At 59.3% G+C, this 19,068-nt stretch overlaps 1 protein-coding gene across 3 annotated transcripts; it reads right to left on the bottom strand.

Moving 5' to 3' along the window:
- Positions 1–1,616: 1,616 nt before the first annotated feature.
- Positions 1,617–18,834, bottom strand: TRMU (tRNA mitochondrial 2-thiouridylase). Of its 3 annotated transcripts, none has more exons than XM_047065995.1 (11): positions 18,738–18,834; positions 15,625–15,790; positions 13,400–13,506; positions 11,488–11,610; positions 7,583–7,755; positions 6,008–6,061; positions 5,858–5,924; positions 4,470–4,570; positions 3,092–3,236; positions 2,666–2,748; positions 1,617–2,152 (listed from the first exon to the last, which is right to left on the bottom strand). In XM_047065995.1, exons 1-11 carry the CDS (start codon positions 18,817–18,819, stop codon positions 1,964–1,966), a joined length of 1,290 nt encoding a protein of 429 aa, XP_046921951.1. In that variant the 5' UTR covers positions 18,820–18,834; the 3' UTR covers positions 1,617–1,963. The 3 variants fall into 3 exon arrangements, with proteins under 3 accessions (XP_046921951.1, XP_046921952.1, XP_046921953.1); XM_047065996.1 differs by lacking the exon at positions 18,738–18,834 and adding an exon at positions 18,171–18,716; XM_047065997.1 differs by lacking the exons at positions 15,625–15,790; positions 18,738–18,834 and having other exon boundaries at positions 7,583–7,696; positions 13,400–13,500.
- Between the last annotated feature and the right edge of the window lie 234 nt (positions 18,835–19,068).

The following is a 19,068-nucleotide window of genomic DNA, read 5'->3' as shown; positions in this document are numbered from 1 at the left end:
CGGGACCCCGTCCAGACACAGGTCTCAGTCGTCCACCCCCCCTCCCGACCTGCTACACCTGACTTCCTAAATCCAACGGCCTGCCTCCTTCTCCAGGCCCACAACCCACCTGATCTATTCGCTCCCACCCATACCTCAGAGACCAGAGGGATTTTCTGCTCAAAACCACCTAGGCCTCCCTCCCGTTCAGAAGGAAGCCCGCTTCTCACGGTAGTCCTCTGGGGCCTGTGATCTGCCTCAGGGGGAGGGGGTTCACACCCCTGGGACCCAGACCCAGGACTGGTCCTGTCCCCACTACAGGCCCTGAAGGGCGGGGCCACGTGACAACCTTCCCGGGTGCTTCTCCTGCAGCACCATGCCTGGAGGGCTATGCTACCTCTAGTCTAGAACCTTCTGTCCATAGAAGACAGGGAACCACACTTCTGGCCCCCACAGAAGCTCAAAGCACCAAGAATGTGCTGGGTCTGAGGCCAGTGAGAGAAGGGAGCCCAGGCTCTCTGTCCTTAGCAGAGCAGGGGGCTGAGCCCTTGGGGCGAAGCACCAGGAAGCCTGGAGGGGGTGCTGCCCTGCCCAGGCCCCACCTTCAGGGCAGGCAAGCTGGAGGCAGTGGGGCCCAGACACGGCTGGCGTCCCCAGGAAAGGCTGATTTCCTGCCTGACCCACCTGACAACTCCCCACACCCCCAGGCAGAGCGTCTCCATACTTCCCACTCCCAAGGCCTGGGGCTGTTGCCCAAAGGAGCCCTTCCTGCACACACAGCAGGCGAGGGGCTCTCCAGGACTCTGCGGTGATGAAAATGCCCCGGGGCCAACGCGTGTCTGTCGCCCACTCAGCACAGCTGGCTCTGAAGTTTTTATCTTCACTTGCCAAACGGTTCTCGGCCTGGCCTGTGCCACAAAATGCACGCATGCACGCACACCTATGCTACGGGCTGAGTTGAGTGTGCCCCCGCCAAAAGCGGAATGTCAAAACCCTGAATCCCCAACCTAACAGTACTAAGAGATGAGGCCTTCGGAAGGCACTTAGGTCACGAGGGTGGATTCCTGGCGAACGGGGTTAGTGTTCCTGTAAGAAGCCCCAGAAAGACCCCTCACCCTTTGGCCGCGTGAGGACACAGCGAAGCGGTCGGCTGTGAACCTTCAGGGGAGGCTCGGCCGACCCCGCTGGCACCCTGACCTCGGACTTCCGGTCTCTGCAACCGCGAGGAGCAAACGTGTCGTTTGTAAGCGGCCCCACCCGAGGTGGCCGGTGCCAGCAGCCCAGACGGACGGAGACACACAGGCACACGCTGGCTGCGGCCAAGCCCTCCTCCCTGGGACGCAGGCCCCTCAGGCCTTCCCTGGGAGGCAGCCAGGGCACCGGGCATTCTGCAGGGGGAGGGGGGCCTCTGGGCCTCAGGCCCTCACACACCCCGAGGGCGCCCTTGCAGGTGGGGCTTGGCTCAAGTCCACCCCCCACCCCCACCCCCCCCCCCCCGCCACAGGGGAGGGAGGGCACGGTGGGAGTGGGGAGGTGGGAGCGGGGAGCGAGGCCTCCAACCCTCCTCCTGAACTGTCCGCCTGCCTCTCTGCACCTGCGGCTTCCACCCCCCAGGAGACCCCCCGTCAGAATCCGTGTCCCAGACAGATGTTTTATTGACTGCTGCTGTCCCCGCAGCCTCCTCGGCCAGGTCCCCTGCGTGCCTGCAGGTGGGAAACTTTCCAGGGAGCATGAAAGAGCCACTCTAGAAATGGGGCGCTTGGGACACACCCACGAGCCAGCAAGTCTTTCTGGCCAGAGCGCCGACTTGGAGAAGCCAGGGCTGGCCTCTCCGGGCTCTCCTTGGCTCTGGCGGCTTTCTGGAAGCTCGGCCAGCCTGGAGGGAACTGGGGCCGCACACCCCGCCAAGCTCCCCCTCGCTGCCCCACCCCAGGCTCTGTTCCTCCATGTCCGCGCCTGGCGCTTGCCAGCAGCCGCGCCTCCTTCAGAGCGTGGGACCCAACCCTGGGCCGCTGCCCGGGCCCTCGCTGGGGCCCTCGCTGGGGCCCTCGCCGGGGCCCTCGGTGGACACGCTGGACTTGCTCTTGCCCTTCTGGAGTATGTAGGCAGACGGCCCCAAGCGCAGGATTTTCCCGCTGCCCAGACACTCATCCCCTTTGTAGAAGACGGCAAACTGAAGAGGAAAGAGGCCCGTGTCACCAGCAGTGGGACCTGGCGCCAGATGCCCACGAGCAGCCAGCAGTGTGGGGGTGGGGGAGAGGGGGAGGGGCAAGGCTCTGCCTGCCCCTCCTCTGTCCCCGCCCCCACGGGCCAAGACAGGGCAGCCGGGCCTCCCAGTGGCCAAGCAGGAGCAGCCCTCACTGCTGCCGTGCCTGGGGGAGGCACGCCGGGCGCGGGGCTGGCCACGGCTTCCACCCTCGCTGCCCGGGTGACCTGAGCACCCACACCCGCTCCGCACGTCAGCCCCCACCCCGTGAACTGGGTGCCCTGGTGGGGAGGAAGCGCGGCGCGTCCTCCTGGAGCACGAAGCCCACTGGCCAGAGCCCTCTCAGCTGAGCCAGTCCTAACGCCCGGGGGCTCCAGGCCCCGCACCCCCAGGGGTCGTGTGAGGCCCCGTCCTGCCTTCCAGCCGGGCTCCCCCTCCTCCCTCTGCAGCACAGCACAGGGCCGGGCGTGCCCGACTCACCTGTCCCGGGGCGAGGGCCCGCACGGCCTTCACGGCCGTCACCCACACGGTGCCGTCTTGATTGAGGGTCAGCACGCACGGCACTGTGTACGAGAGAGGGGTCCTTAGAGGGGGCACCGGCCTCTCCACGCGTGGTCTGCCCCAGGCCTCGCACCCCCAGGGAGGAAGGAGCCCCGCCCGCCGGGGCCCACAGGCGCACGCACCACCTACGGCCCGGCCGCCACAGCCGCAGCCCCTGCCCGCGGCACCGACGACGGAGGCTAAGCCGGCCTCGAGCCTCCCGGTGCCGCTCCCAGGGCTGGCCCTTGAACAGGGGTTTGGAAGGGGTCATCCAACCTAACGGTGGGGGACCGTCGGGCCGCGGGTCTCACGGCCGCTGCCCTCAATTGGGCTCCCCTGTCTGAAGGGACCCTCCCGCTCAGTCACCTAGCGCCATCTGGTGGCGGAACCGGAAGTGGCACTCCATCATCTTGTCGCGGACCAGGGCGGCGGGCGGCTCCTCCGCGATCCAGTGCACGCGGCTGGTCCGCAGCAGGTCCCGGTACAGAGCCGGGTGGTCTGTCCGGGGGGCCTGTGGAGCGTAGCGTGCAGGTCAGGGCACCGAAGCCCCCGGCGGGGGCGCCCACCCAACCGCACGCCTACTGGTAACTGGGGCGTCGGCCACGGAGACTCGGGACCAGCCCACGGCCTTCCGGTCCCCGTTCCACACGGGAGGAAACCAAGGCCCAGGAGGGAAAGTGTCTCGTCACGGTCACACACGGCGAGCGGCTGACCACAGCACGCTGCCTGCAAGTTCACGCCTCGCTGCCCCCACCTGCCTGGCGCACGGGCCCGCCAGGCCGCTGGCTTGTCTTTCAAAAAGGTCACCTCAGGAAGCCCGTCACACACCAAGCGGCTGAGGAGAGAAGGGACAGGGCAGGCTCCCTGGGGCTGTGCTGGGGCCATCTGCCCCTGGGGCCCTGTCCCCACCCCCCCACCCCCCAGGCAAGGATATCCTCATGGGGACAAACGTCAGCTGATGACCCTACGGGTTTTTCTAAAAGCAAAACAGACCACTGAAATGTTACTCTAAAACCACTTTAATTCATACACGACCACAACCCCTGCCCCGGCTTCTATGCCTAACAGCTCTTCCTGGAAGGAGATACCCAGAATCAGGGGGCGAAGCCAACTGGCCTCTCGGCCGGTGTCTAAGACAAGGTCCCCCGGTTATGTGACAGCATGAGATGGCACCCCGCTCTCTCAGAGCAGGGCCACTGTCAGGGGGAGGGGCTATCCTGTAGGATGTTAGCAGCGCCCCGGCCTCCATCCAGCAGGGGACACTGCCGAACGTCCCGGGGTGCAGGGCAAACGCACCCCCTTTGTGAAGCCCTGCTCTAGAGCCCAGGGACGGGGGGTGGGGGGGCACGGAGGTCCGGGGCCCCGCTGTGGCACACAAACCGGTCTGGTCCTGGCTCCGCTTGGACCAATGACTTGCTGGAGCCTGGGCGAGCCCCGTCCCAAGCACTGAAGCTACCTCCTCTCTGTGGACCTTCGGGCTCTCTCCTGACAAACAGTATCTACACGTAGCAGCTAACGACACGACGGCTAGAGTGACCGGCGTATGGTAAGAGCCTAAGGAGTACCTTAAACAAACTCCTGGTACCTTGGGCCAGTCCCAGGAGGACGCAGAGGAAAGGCAAGGGTGGTCCGTCAATCACTGCCGCTCCGTAGGGTTTCAGCAGCCCTGCCTGGTCTCACAAACACTGTGGGCTGTGCCAAACACAGACCTCTGTCACTTGCCTAAAAGGCCAGCCCGACTCACCACAAACACGTCACCCTTGGTGCCGTCCTTCTCCACCACATACCAGGGCTCGCGTAAGCCGCCTATCCTGGCTCTCTGGCCCAAAGTATACAGGAACCAACCTACGGAAATACAGTTTCTCAGGGGACTGGCACCCGCCCCCTCCCAAACAGCACACCCCTCCTAACCGGAAGGGGTGGAGGAAGGGGGACAGTCAGGAGGCTCCGCGGACCACCGCCGAGGGGTAGTCCTGACCACACAGCTGAGCTCGTCCAGGCCCTGCCCCGCGCCTGGGTTAGGCTGTACCTCGCAGCCCCGGAAGGAGCCAATTCCAGCTGCTGGACCACCTGACCCGCGAGCAGCAGGAAAGCTCCTTTAGAAGGTGGACTGGGCGTCCTCCGGGCCCACGACCCCTTCCTGCCGAGCGTCCACCAGCCCCTCTGGTGTACGAACCGCACGGGGGCTGTGGCATCCGGGCCGCCCCCGACTGCTCTGTGCACTCCTCCATCCCCATGGAAAAACATCACAAGACCAGATGGCCAAGCCACCACCCCCTCCCTCCCTCCTGAGGGGATCACAGTGCCCTGGGCCACCGTGCTGGAGACGGGCAGGCAGCACCCTGCAGTTCTGTCCCCAGCAAGGCTGTCACCTCCACCTGTCTCCGCTTGGGGACGTAAAAGCCCACCCCCGACAGGAAAGTGAAGCCATCTACCCAAACTGGGGCGGTGGATTCCAAAGAACCACCTGTGAGACTGGCCACGTCCGAGCACCAGCCCTTGCCCCCCACCAGGTCAGGCACGCTCTGGGTCAAGACCTACCTGGCCATCCAGGGCCCGAGGGCTTCTCTGGCTCCAGGGCACAGACCCACCACTCACCAACCCAACATCTATCCCCCCTCCCCCTGGGCTGTGAATGCTGGCGCCTGATTAGTCGGTCACAGCCGCCCCACACCCGCTCTGTGCAAGCTCACGGTGCCCCCCTGAAAACGCCTGCGCATGAGCAAGCAGCACCCCAAGTGCAACACCGCTGCCTTATGCGGACACCCTCTGATCCCACCTCTTCCTTGTTCTAGATCTGGAAGCTCCTACTCTGGAATCAGTCCATCACACTTCTTTCACGAGGGCGGAATGTTTTCCTTCATACATATAATTCCACGTGCAGGGACAGAACACCTAACCGGAGAGCGAAGTCTTTCTGACTCGGATGGCACCCCTCTCTGAGCCGCAATGCCTCCCGGCCACAGCCGCCACCACGCTCCCTCGCTCACCCGCGACCCCCACCCACAGGCTTCTCAGACTCACGGGCAGATGTGGAAGGAATTACAGGCTTCTCGCCTCAATTTCCCACAGCGGAAGCCCGCCCCACGACCCGGGGAGTTTACCACAGGGCAGCCCGAGGCTGTGTCTCACCTTTATGTGTTCCCAGAACTCTATTGTCTTCTATGGAAATAAATTTACCAGGCCGAGGCTGCAGATACTGGAAAACAAGCACTTCCTTACTAACGATCCAAGTCCAGAGCAGAAACACGGGTCCACACTCACGCGTCAAAGAACACTCACCTGAAGGATGAAATTTTCAAAATTTCTTTTACCGACGAAGCAGATGCCCATGCTCTGAAACGAAAGGAGGGCCGTGCGTGAGGCGAACGAACAGGCAGCCGGCGTCCGCACGAGGACACGAGGACCAGCCAGGCCGGGAGAACGAGAGACGGGCACCTGGGCCTCGCCGGGCCCCACCGCCTGCCCTGAGCCTCGGCACACCTCCGGGCTCCGGGCCTGGCTTTCCTCGGCCAGCACCCACGGACACCAGTCACACCCACAAACAGACCTGAGGGGCCCGCAGAACCTCTTAGCCTCTCCTCTTAGCCGAGTCTTAAAATAATGGACCCCCGACCCTGGATCTTATGAGCTCAGCGAGGCCACCATCACGTCCACCCCTGGCAGGATGTGGCCCCCGCGCGGCAGATGTCAGCCCAGCTGCCCCAGGAGAGAAAATGACAGTCGTGCGAGCCGTCAGACCACCGTCCGGGAGCCATGGGGGACACGGGGGCCAGAGCAGGACCCGGAAGTAGAGGGGGGGGGGCCCAGAAGCTGAAGCATCACAGCAGAGTCCGTGGAAGAGAGGACTCCCTCAGGGAGGCCTACTCCAGCACAGAAGACACGCTGGAACGCGCTCCACGCGGCTCCTGTCCCGTCACGGCTTTCTGGCCTGTTCTCTACGGTGCGTCTCTACAGTGTGGCGCCCCCTCCCCCAGCTCCCGCCACAGAGCCACACCCAGAAACTGAACAGGTAAACAGAGGAAGAGAGATGATGGGTGGCGGGATGTGTGAAAGGATGTGGTCCTGGGAAGGGACGGTCATGCTCATGCCCAACCCTGGACGTCACCCGGTCAGACCGAGCACACCGAGCCTGTGGGACCATCCCCTAGCACTGAACCTCACCACGCTGCCCTCACCTTCACTCCAATGCATGGGCTCTTTCTTGCCTCAGGGCCTTTGCACATGCTCTTTGCACTATTGGGACCGTCTCCCCCCACCAGCCCTCTCTGTGACACTAAATCCTATTCATCCCGAGGTCTTAGGTAAACGTTAACTCCTAGGAGCCCGTCCTCGGGTGGGGGTCAAGCCCGATCTAGTTAGAGCCCCCTGGTGTGAGGAATTCCTTTCACGGGATCCTCTAATGTCCTACACAGACGTTGTCTAATTTTACGGTGGTTTGTTTCGTGAAGACACCGTGTGCTCCTCACCCACCCTCACAGGCCCGGAGCACAGCACCCTCGACTGAGGGGCTGGACGAGTGTGGGCAGCGCCGGAGCTCTGGCCCAGGGCGTCTCGGGGCCTGGTCCTCACTGTGCCGCCCTCGCCCGGCAGGCTGGGCCAAGAGCACCCACTGAGCCACCACGGCTGCTGTGAAAAGCTGCCCACCCCGGAGTGGGGCCGCGGAGGGATCGGGGGGGGGGGGGGTAGAAGTCCCGTCTCGGTGGCCTTCTGAATGCGCACAGGGCCTCCCAGAGCGCGCGACCCCGCTCTCTCCTGACGTTAGAGCCTGGGGAGGACACGGGGCGGTGACCGCAGGGCCCTGCTTCTCCCCAGACCGCGGAGAGGGTGACGCGAGCACAGCGCCCTGGACCCTACCTCTTTCTTCTGAAGCACATGGTGAAGTCTATTCTCTGCAGCTATTTTCTTGACAAAGTCTTTCGTTAATCCCCCCAGAGGGAAGAGGGTTCTCCTCAGGGCATCTTGGGAAACCTGGCTGACAAAGAAGGTCTGGTCTTTAAAGCTGTCGGCTGCTCGCAGAAGCTTTACCGCTGCCGAGAGTAAAGAACAGAACAAGTTGCAGAAATAAAAATGAATAACGTCTCTCCCTCTACTTGGACACCCCCTGGCCCGTCAGAAGCAAAAATCAATACTCACAAGCAGACTACTAGGAAGAAAAAAACACAACAGACAATCACCACGGGTAAGGGGAGAAAAACTCTCCCTAATTCATCTACCATTGAAAACGATACAGGGGAGGGGCGCCCGGGTGGCTCAGTCGGTTGGGCGTCCGACGTCGGCTCAGGTCGTGATCTCGCGGTCCGTGAGTTCGAGCCCCGCGTCGGGCTCCGTGCTGACAGCTCGGAGCCCGGAGCTGCTTCAGATTCTGTGTCTCCCCCTCTCTCTGCCCCTCCCCTGCTCGTGCTCGCGCGCTCGGTCTCTCTCAAAAATAAACATTAAAAAAAAAAAAAGATACAGGGAAGGCGGATTTTATGCGATAAGGAAATTTATTCCAGTTCGCACATTAGATGACAGTATTTTAAACACCACGTGAAACCATTCTGAAGTGCTAAGGTGAACTGTCTAAAACACGCAGCCACGTGGGAGGCGAGTGGGTGACAGGACCCCCGGACACCCCCCGACGTGGGGTCAGCTGTGCGGTTCCCCGCACCGCCACAGTGCCGCGCCCCGGCTGCCCCCAGGCCCCAGGCCGGCAAGAGTGCCTCGAACTCCTCCCCTTCCTCAGCTCAACGCTTCCTGCTGAGAGTCACGCAGGTGTCTGTGCGACACTCCGGTGCCCCCACTAGAGAGAAAACCGTCTCTGGCTCTCAGGCAACGGTGCACAGGTGTGACTGACCGTGGCCCTGGGACCCCGCATCGGAGGCGGCCCAGCTCCAGCACTGGGCCCCATCGACCCGGCCCGGCACGCGGTGGCACTTCCACAACTGGGACCGTCAAGTTCCGGCTCTGAGGTTCAGGGACCGACGGGAAAAGCTACGCAGGCTACCGGTACACGGTGCCGAGAGGCCGCCGCCCGTCACCCTGAGGGCACGCTACCGTGTGCGACGGGCCCAAACACACGTGTGCCGGTCAGCCTGGCACAGTCACGTGTGGAACACGGGCTCTGTGCAGGTCATGTTCACCCGTGACCTCAACCCTGATTCTCACTTTTGCCGTGGAAAGTTGGACTCTCCCCATTTTACAGACGAGGAAACCGAGGCTGGGATCACTGAAGGGGTTCAATGGAACGGTGCAGGTGCAGGTGGGTGCTATTCCCTAGTTTTCTAGGCACAAAGCAACAGAATCAGTTGAAAATGAAAAACAGAGTTCGGCCACCCGGCCATCGGTAGGCACGCTCGTTTGCCTAACGCTCCTTGTTGTTTCAAAACAAAACCCAGTCAAACAGCGTCCACATAAAAACCCCAGGACCTTGGAAGTAAATGGCATTTCCTCACAGTTTGGAGTTTTTTAAAACAAACTCAAAACCTATGATTTAAAAAAAATTTTTTTTAATGTTTTATTTATTTTTGAAAGAGAGAGACAGAGCATGAGTGGGGGAGAGGCAGAGAGAGAGAGGGAGACGCAGAATTCGAAGCAGGCTCCAGGCTCCGAGCTCTCAGCACAGAGCCTGATGCAGGGCTTGAACTCACAAACTGTGAGATCATGACCTGAGCTGAAGTCGGATGCTCAACCGACTGAGCCACCCAGGCGCCCCTCAAAACCTATGATTTAAAGAAAACAAGGTGACAACCGTTAAAGCACGGACAGGAACATCTGGGAGATATGCTCGTGCCAGGAACCTTCGCACAACCCTGAACCTCACGCCCGTGGCCGGCCGACGGCGCCCCCACTTTGCACAGGTGAGGTAACCAGACACAAGGCCAGGGCCCAGGAGCGTCGGCTCTGGGGGCCACCCGACCCCGCGCGCGCTCTCCCCGGGGCCCGGGCCCAGGCCAGGAGGCTCTATTCCAGGTCTCTGGGGCAACTAAGTAAGAATTCAATGAAAAGCTCTAGTGTGCCTAAAAAACACACTAAAACAAAGACACGGTCATATTATTCAGACGACCACACGTTAAAATTCCTCAACAAAACAGAGGTCAACGCAACCACGAGGTTCAGAGTGCCTGTGGCCTAACAGAAAGGTCCAGACGGCTCTGGAAGGCAAACCGCGTTCTAGGAGGCAAGTGAGCATGCCTGTTCCACACGGAAATAAACCCTTCATCTACTCAGGACCCTTCAGTCTGTATTTACTCAGTGGTTCCTGCTGTGGCGCCCCCGAGTGGCGGGGTCTGCGCTCTTCCCAGGGTGGAGCGGCTTCCGGAAGAGTGGCGGGGAGCGGCTGGGAGGGAGGCAGAAGACGCCTGTCCTCTCCCCCACGTCTGCACCCGAGGCCAAAGGCCCAGCACCCGGCAGACAGCAGCATGTGCTGGGCCTGCGCAGGCCGGGAAGGCGATCTGAGCGCCCTGTGCCGTGGAGGAAGAAGGGCCGCCGGGCAACAGCCGGCACCCTGGGGGCCCCTGCAGCACGATGGCCGTGGCCTTCCGACCAGGCCCAGAGACACGGAGGACAGAGCCCAACCGGGGCCTGGCACAGCAGGACGAGGGTAAGCTGCGGAGCCGGGCAGAACTGGGCTGGGATCCAGGTGTAATGCGGCGGGATTCTCGCACCGAGTCGCGACCCCGAGGCTCTTCCTTCCAGGAAGCAGCTTTATTCCTGCCGGCGCCGCTCAGTTGGGTTCGTACCCAAAAAACGGAGCCCCGAACTCCACGTGGCGCAGTTTTTTGTGTGTTTTTCACTTCTTTGTCTTCCATATAGGGTAACACACAAACATGCAGTCTGATTAAGTGATCTCACGTTACAAGGTCACGAGGGACGATGCGGTCACGTACGTGTGTGGCCAGCTTGCCTTGAGGTTTTTTTTTTCTTTCCTTAGGGAGGGGACCCTATCACATCACCACCGGAGGCACCCTGGCCAAATGACTTCATCCACGCCTCAGTTTCCTCATCTGTGAGAAGACGGGACAAGACTATCCACCTCCACTCTAAGAGGAGCCAATGGGACGTGTGCCTGTGACAGCCTGGGCTTGGGGGAAAGGGGAAGGTGCCGTGAGGCAGGCGGTCAGCAGGGCCACGTGCACAGTGCCAACCCTTCAGCGCTCCCACATCAGTGGAAACTTCTCACTCACTTATGGCTCTGGGCCCATTTTGTCTCTCACTTCACGGTGACGTGAATTCCTCTTTTCTACAAACAGATGTATGCCAGGACAAGCCAGCAGTTGGGCATTTTTCTAGAAAGGCGAAACTGTGCTCCCTCTAACGCGGATAAACCGATCTGCATACGTAATCTCTGTAAACGGATTTTCCACCGGCCTGAGCATCAGGCCCCAGCACCTGGGTCACACCAGATCCATACTCCTAAGTCTCGAGCCCTCGAGAACTTGATGGTAAGTAACGAGGCCTGTGAGCACTTCAGCTATCAAGTATCTCCTCAAATATCACGGGAACCCTCAAATCACTAGCACCCAGCGTACAGAACTGGGCTGCAAACCAGATTCAGGTTCCAGCCAGTCGGTGCCCAGGCGCCCGACCGGGGCTCCCGCTGCCTAATTCCGGGCTCTAAGGGCAGACAGCCCTCTTGGTAACTGTACTTTTTCAAAACAAGCAAGCTAGTTTGGAACACAGAGACCTGGAGGGCCTGCTCAGAGAGCGACCCGTTGCTACTCTCCGAAACATTTTCCTCTGTGCACAAATACTTAAGGTCTGACCTGGGCGCTTTAACTTACCATTTCTAACTTCAAATCGATTTCTGAAAAGCCCTTCTGGCCTCTTAATGTGCTTCTGCTGAAAGACTTCCTCATCTTCCAGTGAGGTTCTGGCATAGTGACCTGTGGCGACCGCGTCTGCTCCTGTGAGGTTTTTAAAAACACAAGATCAAACTTCAGACGCGCAATGGCCGGCCGTGGCCTCCTCGGGCCTGGGGAGCTCAACGAAGCACGCGGACGCCGAGCCTCGTACCGGATGCTCTGCAGAGGGCCGCCTCCACACGGGGTCGGTCCAGGGGAGGGAGGCTCACCTTTAACTCTTCATTTAAACTGATACAATCTTGCTACAAGATTCCAGTGCAGCTTTAGGAACCTGTGAAGAACCTTTAAGACCCCACAGCGATCGCACGGCCCACCAGATGCCCGGTCTCCTCACACGCTCAAAACCAAAGTCAACACACAATCCAGGGACCGGTCACACCCCCCCGGAACATACTGGGGCTAAATGTCAGCCCCCCAGACGCGGCCCACCGGGGCAGGGCACGGCAGACGCCAGACCGCAGGCTCGTGGGCCGCTCCAGGCGCCTGGGACCCCAGACCTGCGCCCGATCGCGTACGAGAATGGGCCGTCGAGCCTGCATTTCTCTCTCCTCACATTCAGTTCTGACGTTAGCCATTCAAAGTCATCCGGACTTTTGGAGTCCGTTTCGCAGGCGTCATCGTGGTCTGTGAACCCACGTTCTGCCACCCCCTCGGCTGCGGTCGCTCGTACGCTCGATCCGCGAGCCTGCTCTGGGCCCACCTACGTCGCCACGGCAGTGCTGACGGGACAGAGAGGCAAGCAGTCTGGTGACACTACTGGACCGCCGGCACAGGACAGTCACAATAACACGTCTTGGCGCGTGGCCACACACGGCAGGGTGAGCCGCCCGGGACAGAACGAACCGAGGGGCCAGAAGTGGGACCTCCGGCAACAGCAGGACACAGGAACAGGATGGTGGGCGTCACAGCAGCAGACACACAGACGGTCCGAGCAAGCAAGTGGGCATCAGGGAAGTTCACACGGAGGAAGAGGGGCACCCCAACGGGCACACGGACACGAGCAAGGAGAACTACCAGAGTAGACAAGATCTGCAGGGCAGCTGTCTACAGGTGGCAGGGCCACGATGGGTTGTTTTGTTCTCGAGAGGGCGCGTGTGTGTGTGCATGCAGGGCAGGGGCAGAGGGGGACAGAGAGAGAGACAGTGTCCCAAAACGGCTCAGACTCAGCACGGAGCCCGATGTGGGGCTTGATCCCGTGACTCCAGGATCATGACCTGAGCAGAAGTTAAGAGTCAGACGCTCAACTGACTGAGCCACCCAGGCGCCCTCGATGGGCTTTTACAACAGACCACCAAAACGTGGCTTCAAATCCAGAGAAACAGAGACCCAGAATCCAGAATCAGGTACAGACCCAGACCTGTTCTCAAGGCAGAGCAGAAAGCCACGAAGAAAGCCTGCTGAGAACGTCTCAGCAGGACTAGCAAAAAGGAGGACCAGCAAGAAACCAAACGCCGACTTTGCTGAGCTCTCACTCAGGCTCGGGAAACTTCCGCTAACTATAAGCACGCCTGGAACCGGTGCTGTTCTGAGCAGAACTGGACCTCAGCTCTCAGCTCTCCGCCAGTGACCCTGTGTTTCCACAGGATGTTCTCAAGTTCGTGGCTCCTGAACCAACAGCACAGTCCTCGCACCCACGCGCTCTCTTCCGTGCGACCCTGTCATTTGCATATTGCCAGAAAGTTCTTTCTTACTCGGTGAGATAGAATATAACTGTTTTCACCGCTTCCTTTCCTTCTGGAAGACGAAACTGTTTACGAGGATTTGGCTGCTGACTATCTCTGAAAACCTTGTGACTTTAAAAAGATTAAATGGAAATAATGAAATTACTTACCGAGATTATCCACAGCATAATGGAAAAAACAGCTGAATTTGATATGCTTGTTGCAAACTATGTCAGGATTGGGAGTCCTTCCTTTCTCGTATTCACTTAAAAAATCACTGGAATAGAAGAAAAAGACTTTTGTTTCTGAGTGCGAAACATTCCTCAAAAAAAAAAATACATCTGTTAAGTTACTTGCTTAACTTGGTTTCTCCTTCTCTTACCAAAACCCTAATTTTCCGTAAAATAGGAGAGCTTCGGTATACGGCCGTTTCCAGTATTTTCATCAAATATTCCTTTAAAGCCGGGGGCACTTCCCGTCTGAATCTACGACAGTGAATAAACCTGGACAGAAAGTCAGGTATCACCGGCCACTACGGCTCAGCGGCCGTTCTGTCTCCCCAGAGGCTCACGGGGCGCGGGGGAGGGGAGGGGGACTGACCCAACTCCAGCCTCCCTTGACTTCGCCCAGAAAAGGCAGCTCGAGTGAAGAACGTGCCGGAGACAGCGTGGGAACGACCTCATCCAGAGCGACAACAGGGGCTCTACTAGCTGTTCCACCAGCGGCCTGGCGACCCAGGGCCCTGGGCAAACGTGCCAGCAAGGACCTCTCCCACGTGGCTGACATGCTCCCGAGGGGCCCTGGGGGCCGCCAGGGCAGCGGCAGCCCAGCTGGACTCCTGTTCTAACCGGCCGGCTGCCCGGACACAAAGACGGTTCGGCAAGAGCTTCGTGTCTTAGAGCAGTCACTTCGGGAGGACCACGTCCGTGTGTACTCGCGCGACAGGTTGTACGGTGGGCAGGTGGGACCGTGTCGCTCCTCACTGACCCACGACGGTTACAGACAACAACGCTGACCGAGAGGGTCACGTTATGAAGACAAACTAAGAACCTGCACAAGGTCCCAGTCACATGCGCATCTCCAACCTCAGCAGGCGATGCCGAGCCGTGTTCCTCCCGCCTGTTACTCTGCTCGGAACGGCTAAAACTTGTGTTGCTGCGTACTTCTATTGTTTTAATTGCTAGAAAGTCGTCGAGGGTTTTCCTTTTTAATGTCGGTTTATTTTGAGACAGAGAGAGAGAGAGAGAGAGACAGCATGCACGAGCAGAGGAGACGCAGAGAGAGGAGGAGAGAGAGAATCCCAAGCAGACGCTGCGCTGTCGGCACAGAGCCCCACGTGGGGCTCGAACCCACAAACCGTGAGCTCATGACCTGAGCTGAGATCAAGAGTCAGACGCTTAACCGACGGAGCCACCCGGGCGCCCCCGAAGTTGTCAACCGTTTTATTAAACCGTAAACTAGTTAAGGTAGAATCCATGCTTTACTCTCTTATGTCCACAGCCCCCAGAACGTTCTCTATGTAACAAGTATCGACTGAATGTTAAAGGGGTTAAGCGTTTACGCTGGTTTACGAAAGCCGTGGGAACCATTCCCCAAGCGGTGTAACGGAAGACAGGTCAGCGGCATCAGCAAAAACCAGAGCGGAGCCTGTACAGGGGGAGGGGAGGAGCCCTGCCTGCACCCTGCAAGGGAGACGGCAGGAGACCCCTGAAGGCCAAGTGGGCCTTGGACAGAATTCGGAAGCCTCTGGGCCAGAGAGTGCTATCTTTATGTCCCCAGAGGCGGCACTGGGCCCAGGACACAGCAAGCACCTAAAAATCGTTGTTGGGATTGTTATTAGATCTTTTTTTTTAAAGTTTTATTTATTTAAGTAAGCTCTACACCCAACGTGGGGCTCAAACTCACGACCCCGAGATGAAAAGTCGCATGCTCTTTCGACCGAGCCAGCCAAGCACCCCCGTGTTAGATTTTTAAAGTCTTTGTGTGTGTGTATGTGTTTCGTGTTTTCAAGAGGCAGAGTGGATCACCTAATTCTTTTTCCCAGAAGCCCCCGATCCCTGACGCGCACGGGAACCACCGTGTGGCACCTGTCAGGCAAGACCCCGGCCTCAGCCACCTTCCCCTACGTCAGCAGCAGAAACGACTCAAGGTTCATGAAGGCGTTAAAGAGACTTCTGGCAGGTGGCACGATAAGGAGAGCCAGGCTGCTCCGGGACCCAGGCATGGCCTCTGACGAGAGCTCCCAGGGCGGCTGAGGCCTCCCACGCGTGGCCTCTGGCACCGATGCAAACAGCACTGCCCGCGTGTCTCCAGTGTGGCCAACTATGGCGCGGCTTCCCTGGGAAGGGCGGCACGGCACACGAGGAAGCCTCCCGTGTCTCTGAACCGCACTCACCTGAACACGTCATTCCAATACTCCTTCACGTAGGACACTTGATGGAACGGGATGTCTAGGATCTGGCAAACTCTGTAAGCATCTTCACAGTCTCTGTCGGCAGTGCAAACCCCGTGTTCATCTAGCGAGTCCCAGTTCTTCATGAACACCCCCGTCACCTGGTAGCCTGGGGAAGGGAGGAGGCACAGATCAGAGTCCATAATCAACCCTGGGTGAAAAGGCAGCGGCTTCTGAGCTCCGAGCAGCTCCCCGGCGGGCCCCCCTCCCACACCACACCACCATCTGCTGGTTCGCCCAGAGATGTCTGCTTTGCTACAAGGCCCTCAAAGTGACTCACATCTTAGCCCAAGACACCTGACTTGCCGGCTGGCTGAGATGCTCCCTCGGCTACACTCCCACAGCACTCTGTAAAGGCCTCCGACATCACAGTGCATGGCTGGACTGCAACTGTTGGCCAGCGTTTACCCCCAGGCAAGCAAGATGGTATATTTGCATCTTTGTGTCCCCCCCTCCCCCCCCATCAGCACGATGCAGGCCCAGCATGCGGGAGAGGCTCGGCAAATGAGTCATGAATCAGAGAGCAGAAACTCAACTTTTTTTTTTTTTTTAATGTTTGTTTATTTTTGAGAGACAGAGACAGAATGCGAGTGGGCTGGGGCAGAGAGGGAGGGACAGAATCCGAAGCAGGCTCCAGGCTCTGAGCTGTCAGCACAGCCGGACGCAGGGCAGGGCTCGAACCCACAAACCATGAGATCATGACCCAAGCCAAAGTTGGACGCTTAACCCACTGAGCCACCCAGGCGCCCCTAGGCTATCCGATTATAAATGCTATACTAACTTTATCTTTTATGACCCAGTTTTTCCTTTTCTGTTGTAACAAAGTACCCAACCAAATACTGGAAAGACCAGCTTAGGTGAACTACCCAGGTGCCTGCCTTGCAGGAGAAATGTTTCTTTCTACACAGGTAGGCTCAATGTAACAAAAGCCAGAACACATGACTCCAAAGAACAGAGACTGGATGACAAAGCTTTGCCAAAACTAACCTACAAATTTGCAAGACCACCCCCACCCAGCTGGTTAATCCGGTTAATCTGGCCCTCCCCACTCTGCTTCCCAGAGCACCTGACTCCCTTCTCTCTCTCTCTCTTTTTTTAATATTTACTTTTAAGAGAGAGGAAGAGCACAAGTAGGTGAGGGGCAAAGACAGAAAGAGAGAAAGAAAGAAAGAGAAAGAGAGAGAGGGAGAGAGAGAGACACACACACACACAGAATCCAAAGCAGGCTCCAGGCTCTGAGTTGTGAGTTGTCAGCACAGAGCCTGATGCGGGACCTGAATATGCGAACCGTGAGATCATGACCTCAGCTGAAATTGGACACGCAACTGACTGAGCCACCCAGGCGCCCGACTCCCTTCTCTTACAGCTCATACCACACTGGGCTCTGTTGGGTGTGCTCCAGTCAGCTCCCTTCTGCAAATCACTGAAGCATGGAGCTCTTCAAAGGGCAGGGACTACATTTCGTCCAGCCTGTCCCAGTGCCCAGCAGTGCCCATTACAGAACCAGAGCCAAAAAAGGGCTTGTGGAATGGAGAGAGCTCCACGCATCCCATTCACACCTGCATTCCAAGCGCCCAAAAAGGAAAGGCTCACAGCAGAGGGTGCACGAATGCCACTTTAGAACTCCACTCATCTCTAACCTCATCTGCCTGCTGATTCTTCCCTTGGAGACGGAACCCGCTTACAGGGGCACCAGGCTCAGGCACTCTAGGACGGGACCTTAGCGCTTCACCCATCCTGAACTTTCCAGGGGGCACATGACAGCAAGTGCACCTCCAACAAGACCAGGAGAGCCCTTGATGCCAAGGAGAGGACCGAGCTCTTCCTTTGCTGAGTCCATCAGCTTCCGACACTGAGAAGGAAACCCCAGGAAAGGCTGCCATATGAGGTGGAACAGTCTGGATCCTGGCGGGGGGGGGGGGGGGGGGGAATGACCTTCCTGAAGAGTAAAACCGTGTTATCTGGCCTGCCCACATCACTCAAAACATGTCACACACGTCATCGGGGACCTTCCAGGGCTCTGCAAGTCTGCCCAACCTAAAGTGCCTAAAATAACATCTTAACCAGGGCGCTACCTGCTTCTCTACCCTCCTCTCCTTCCACCTCCCTCTGGCCAACACTGCCACACCTCTGACCTTTTGCCCCAGCTGTGGACTCTGCCAGAAGCACTTACCTCCATACTGCAGGCCCCCAATTCTCTGCTTAGTGAAACCCTAGTCTTCCTTCTTCAAGCCTTGCCTCAAACACCATCACCCTCTATGATGCTTTGATTTTCCCGTCCTCAAGTTAGAGATGTTTCTGTTTAACACCTTCAACTATGCCTTTCACAAAACCTACAGTTATTAGTGTGTGCTAATAACCACTGCTGTTTTCTCAATGCCTGACATGTGCTGGGCACTGGGGTAAAGCTTCTGTATTTGTTAAATGCTTCCACTAAGCCAGTGAGGTAGGGTTAGCTCCATTTCACAGAAAAGGGGAGCTTAACTCACGTGCCTGAGGTCAGGAACCCCTCATTCATCCCTGCATTCCAAGTGCCCAGAATAAAAGGGCTCACAGCAGAGAGTGCACGAATGTCGCCAAGTGGATGAGGTCTCACAACGAGAAGGACCACACAGATGGGGAATTCAGCTCATCTCGGCTCCCGACCCCCGGGCACTCTCTAGACGCCAGCAAGCAACGCCAGCACCCTGGCGGAAATCTGTCGCGCGATGCACGGCGAGCACCGACGATCCGCTGACATCTCGGCACACGCGCTGAGGACCGCGTTGGCACCTCGAGGGCAAGGGCCTGTCCGGCGCGGCCCCTGGGCCGCGGGGGTCAGCTCGTTCAGGGCCGCCCGCGGCCTCCCAGGGTCAGCGCCGTCCCCGCCGCCGTCACTCCAGGCAGAGGGCTCCGGAGCCGGGGAGAAGCGCGGCCCCCAGGGTCAGGATCCCTACCACTGGGTCGGTAACCGGGCTGGCGGGGCGCGGGGGAGCGCCCAGGCGGTCGTGCGTCCTCGACCACCCCGTGGAGGGTGAGGGGCCGGGAGCGGGCGTCTCCGAGGAGGGGTCGCTCACCTCTCCGCCTCAGCAGCAGCGCGGCCACGGCGCTGTCCACCCCGCCGGACAGGGCGCACACGACGTGCCGCGCCACCTGCATCCGCACGCCGCCAACCTCCCCAACAGCAGTCGCAGCTTCCGCGCCGCGCCGGAAGCCCCGCCCCCGCCGCGGCGTCGCAGACGCGGCCCGGGCGGAAACGTGTGTCCGCGCGCGACGTTCCGCCCTTTGCCCGGGCTTCCGCTCCCGAGGCCCCGCCCACGCCCCCTGCGCGCGCACCCTAGCTCGGGCTCGCTGCCGCGGCTACGTGAGCTGCTCCGGGGCGGTGCTAGCGTCTACTTCCGGGTGCAC

This window comes from Lynx rufus, unplaced genomic scaffold, assembly GCF_022079265.1.
Source record: "Lynx rufus isolate CCGP_SWC_20201006 ecotype Redwood Valley unplaced genomic scaffold, mLynRuf1.p SCAF_7, whole genome shotgun sequence".
In the NCBI taxonomy this organism is placed as follows: domain Eukaryota; kingdom Metazoa; phylum Chordata; class Mammalia; order Carnivora; family Felidae; genus Lynx; species Lynx rufus.
This window is presented reverse-complemented; position numbering and strand designations above follow the sequence as displayed.

Coding starts and splice junctions, on each gene's coding strand:
- TRMU (XM_047065995.1), bottom strand. CDS start 18,819: ATGCAGGTGGCGCGGCACGTCGTGTGCGCCCTGTCCGGCGGGGTGGAC. Junction 6,062..7,582: donor ATGTGCTTCAGAAGAAAGAG/GTAGGGTCCAGG, acceptor CTTTCGTTTCAG/AGCATGGGCATCTGCTTCGT. Junction 3,237..4,469: donor CCAAGGGTGACGTGTTTGTG/GTGAGTCGGGCT, acceptor TACGCTCCACAG/GCCCCCCGGACAGACCACCC.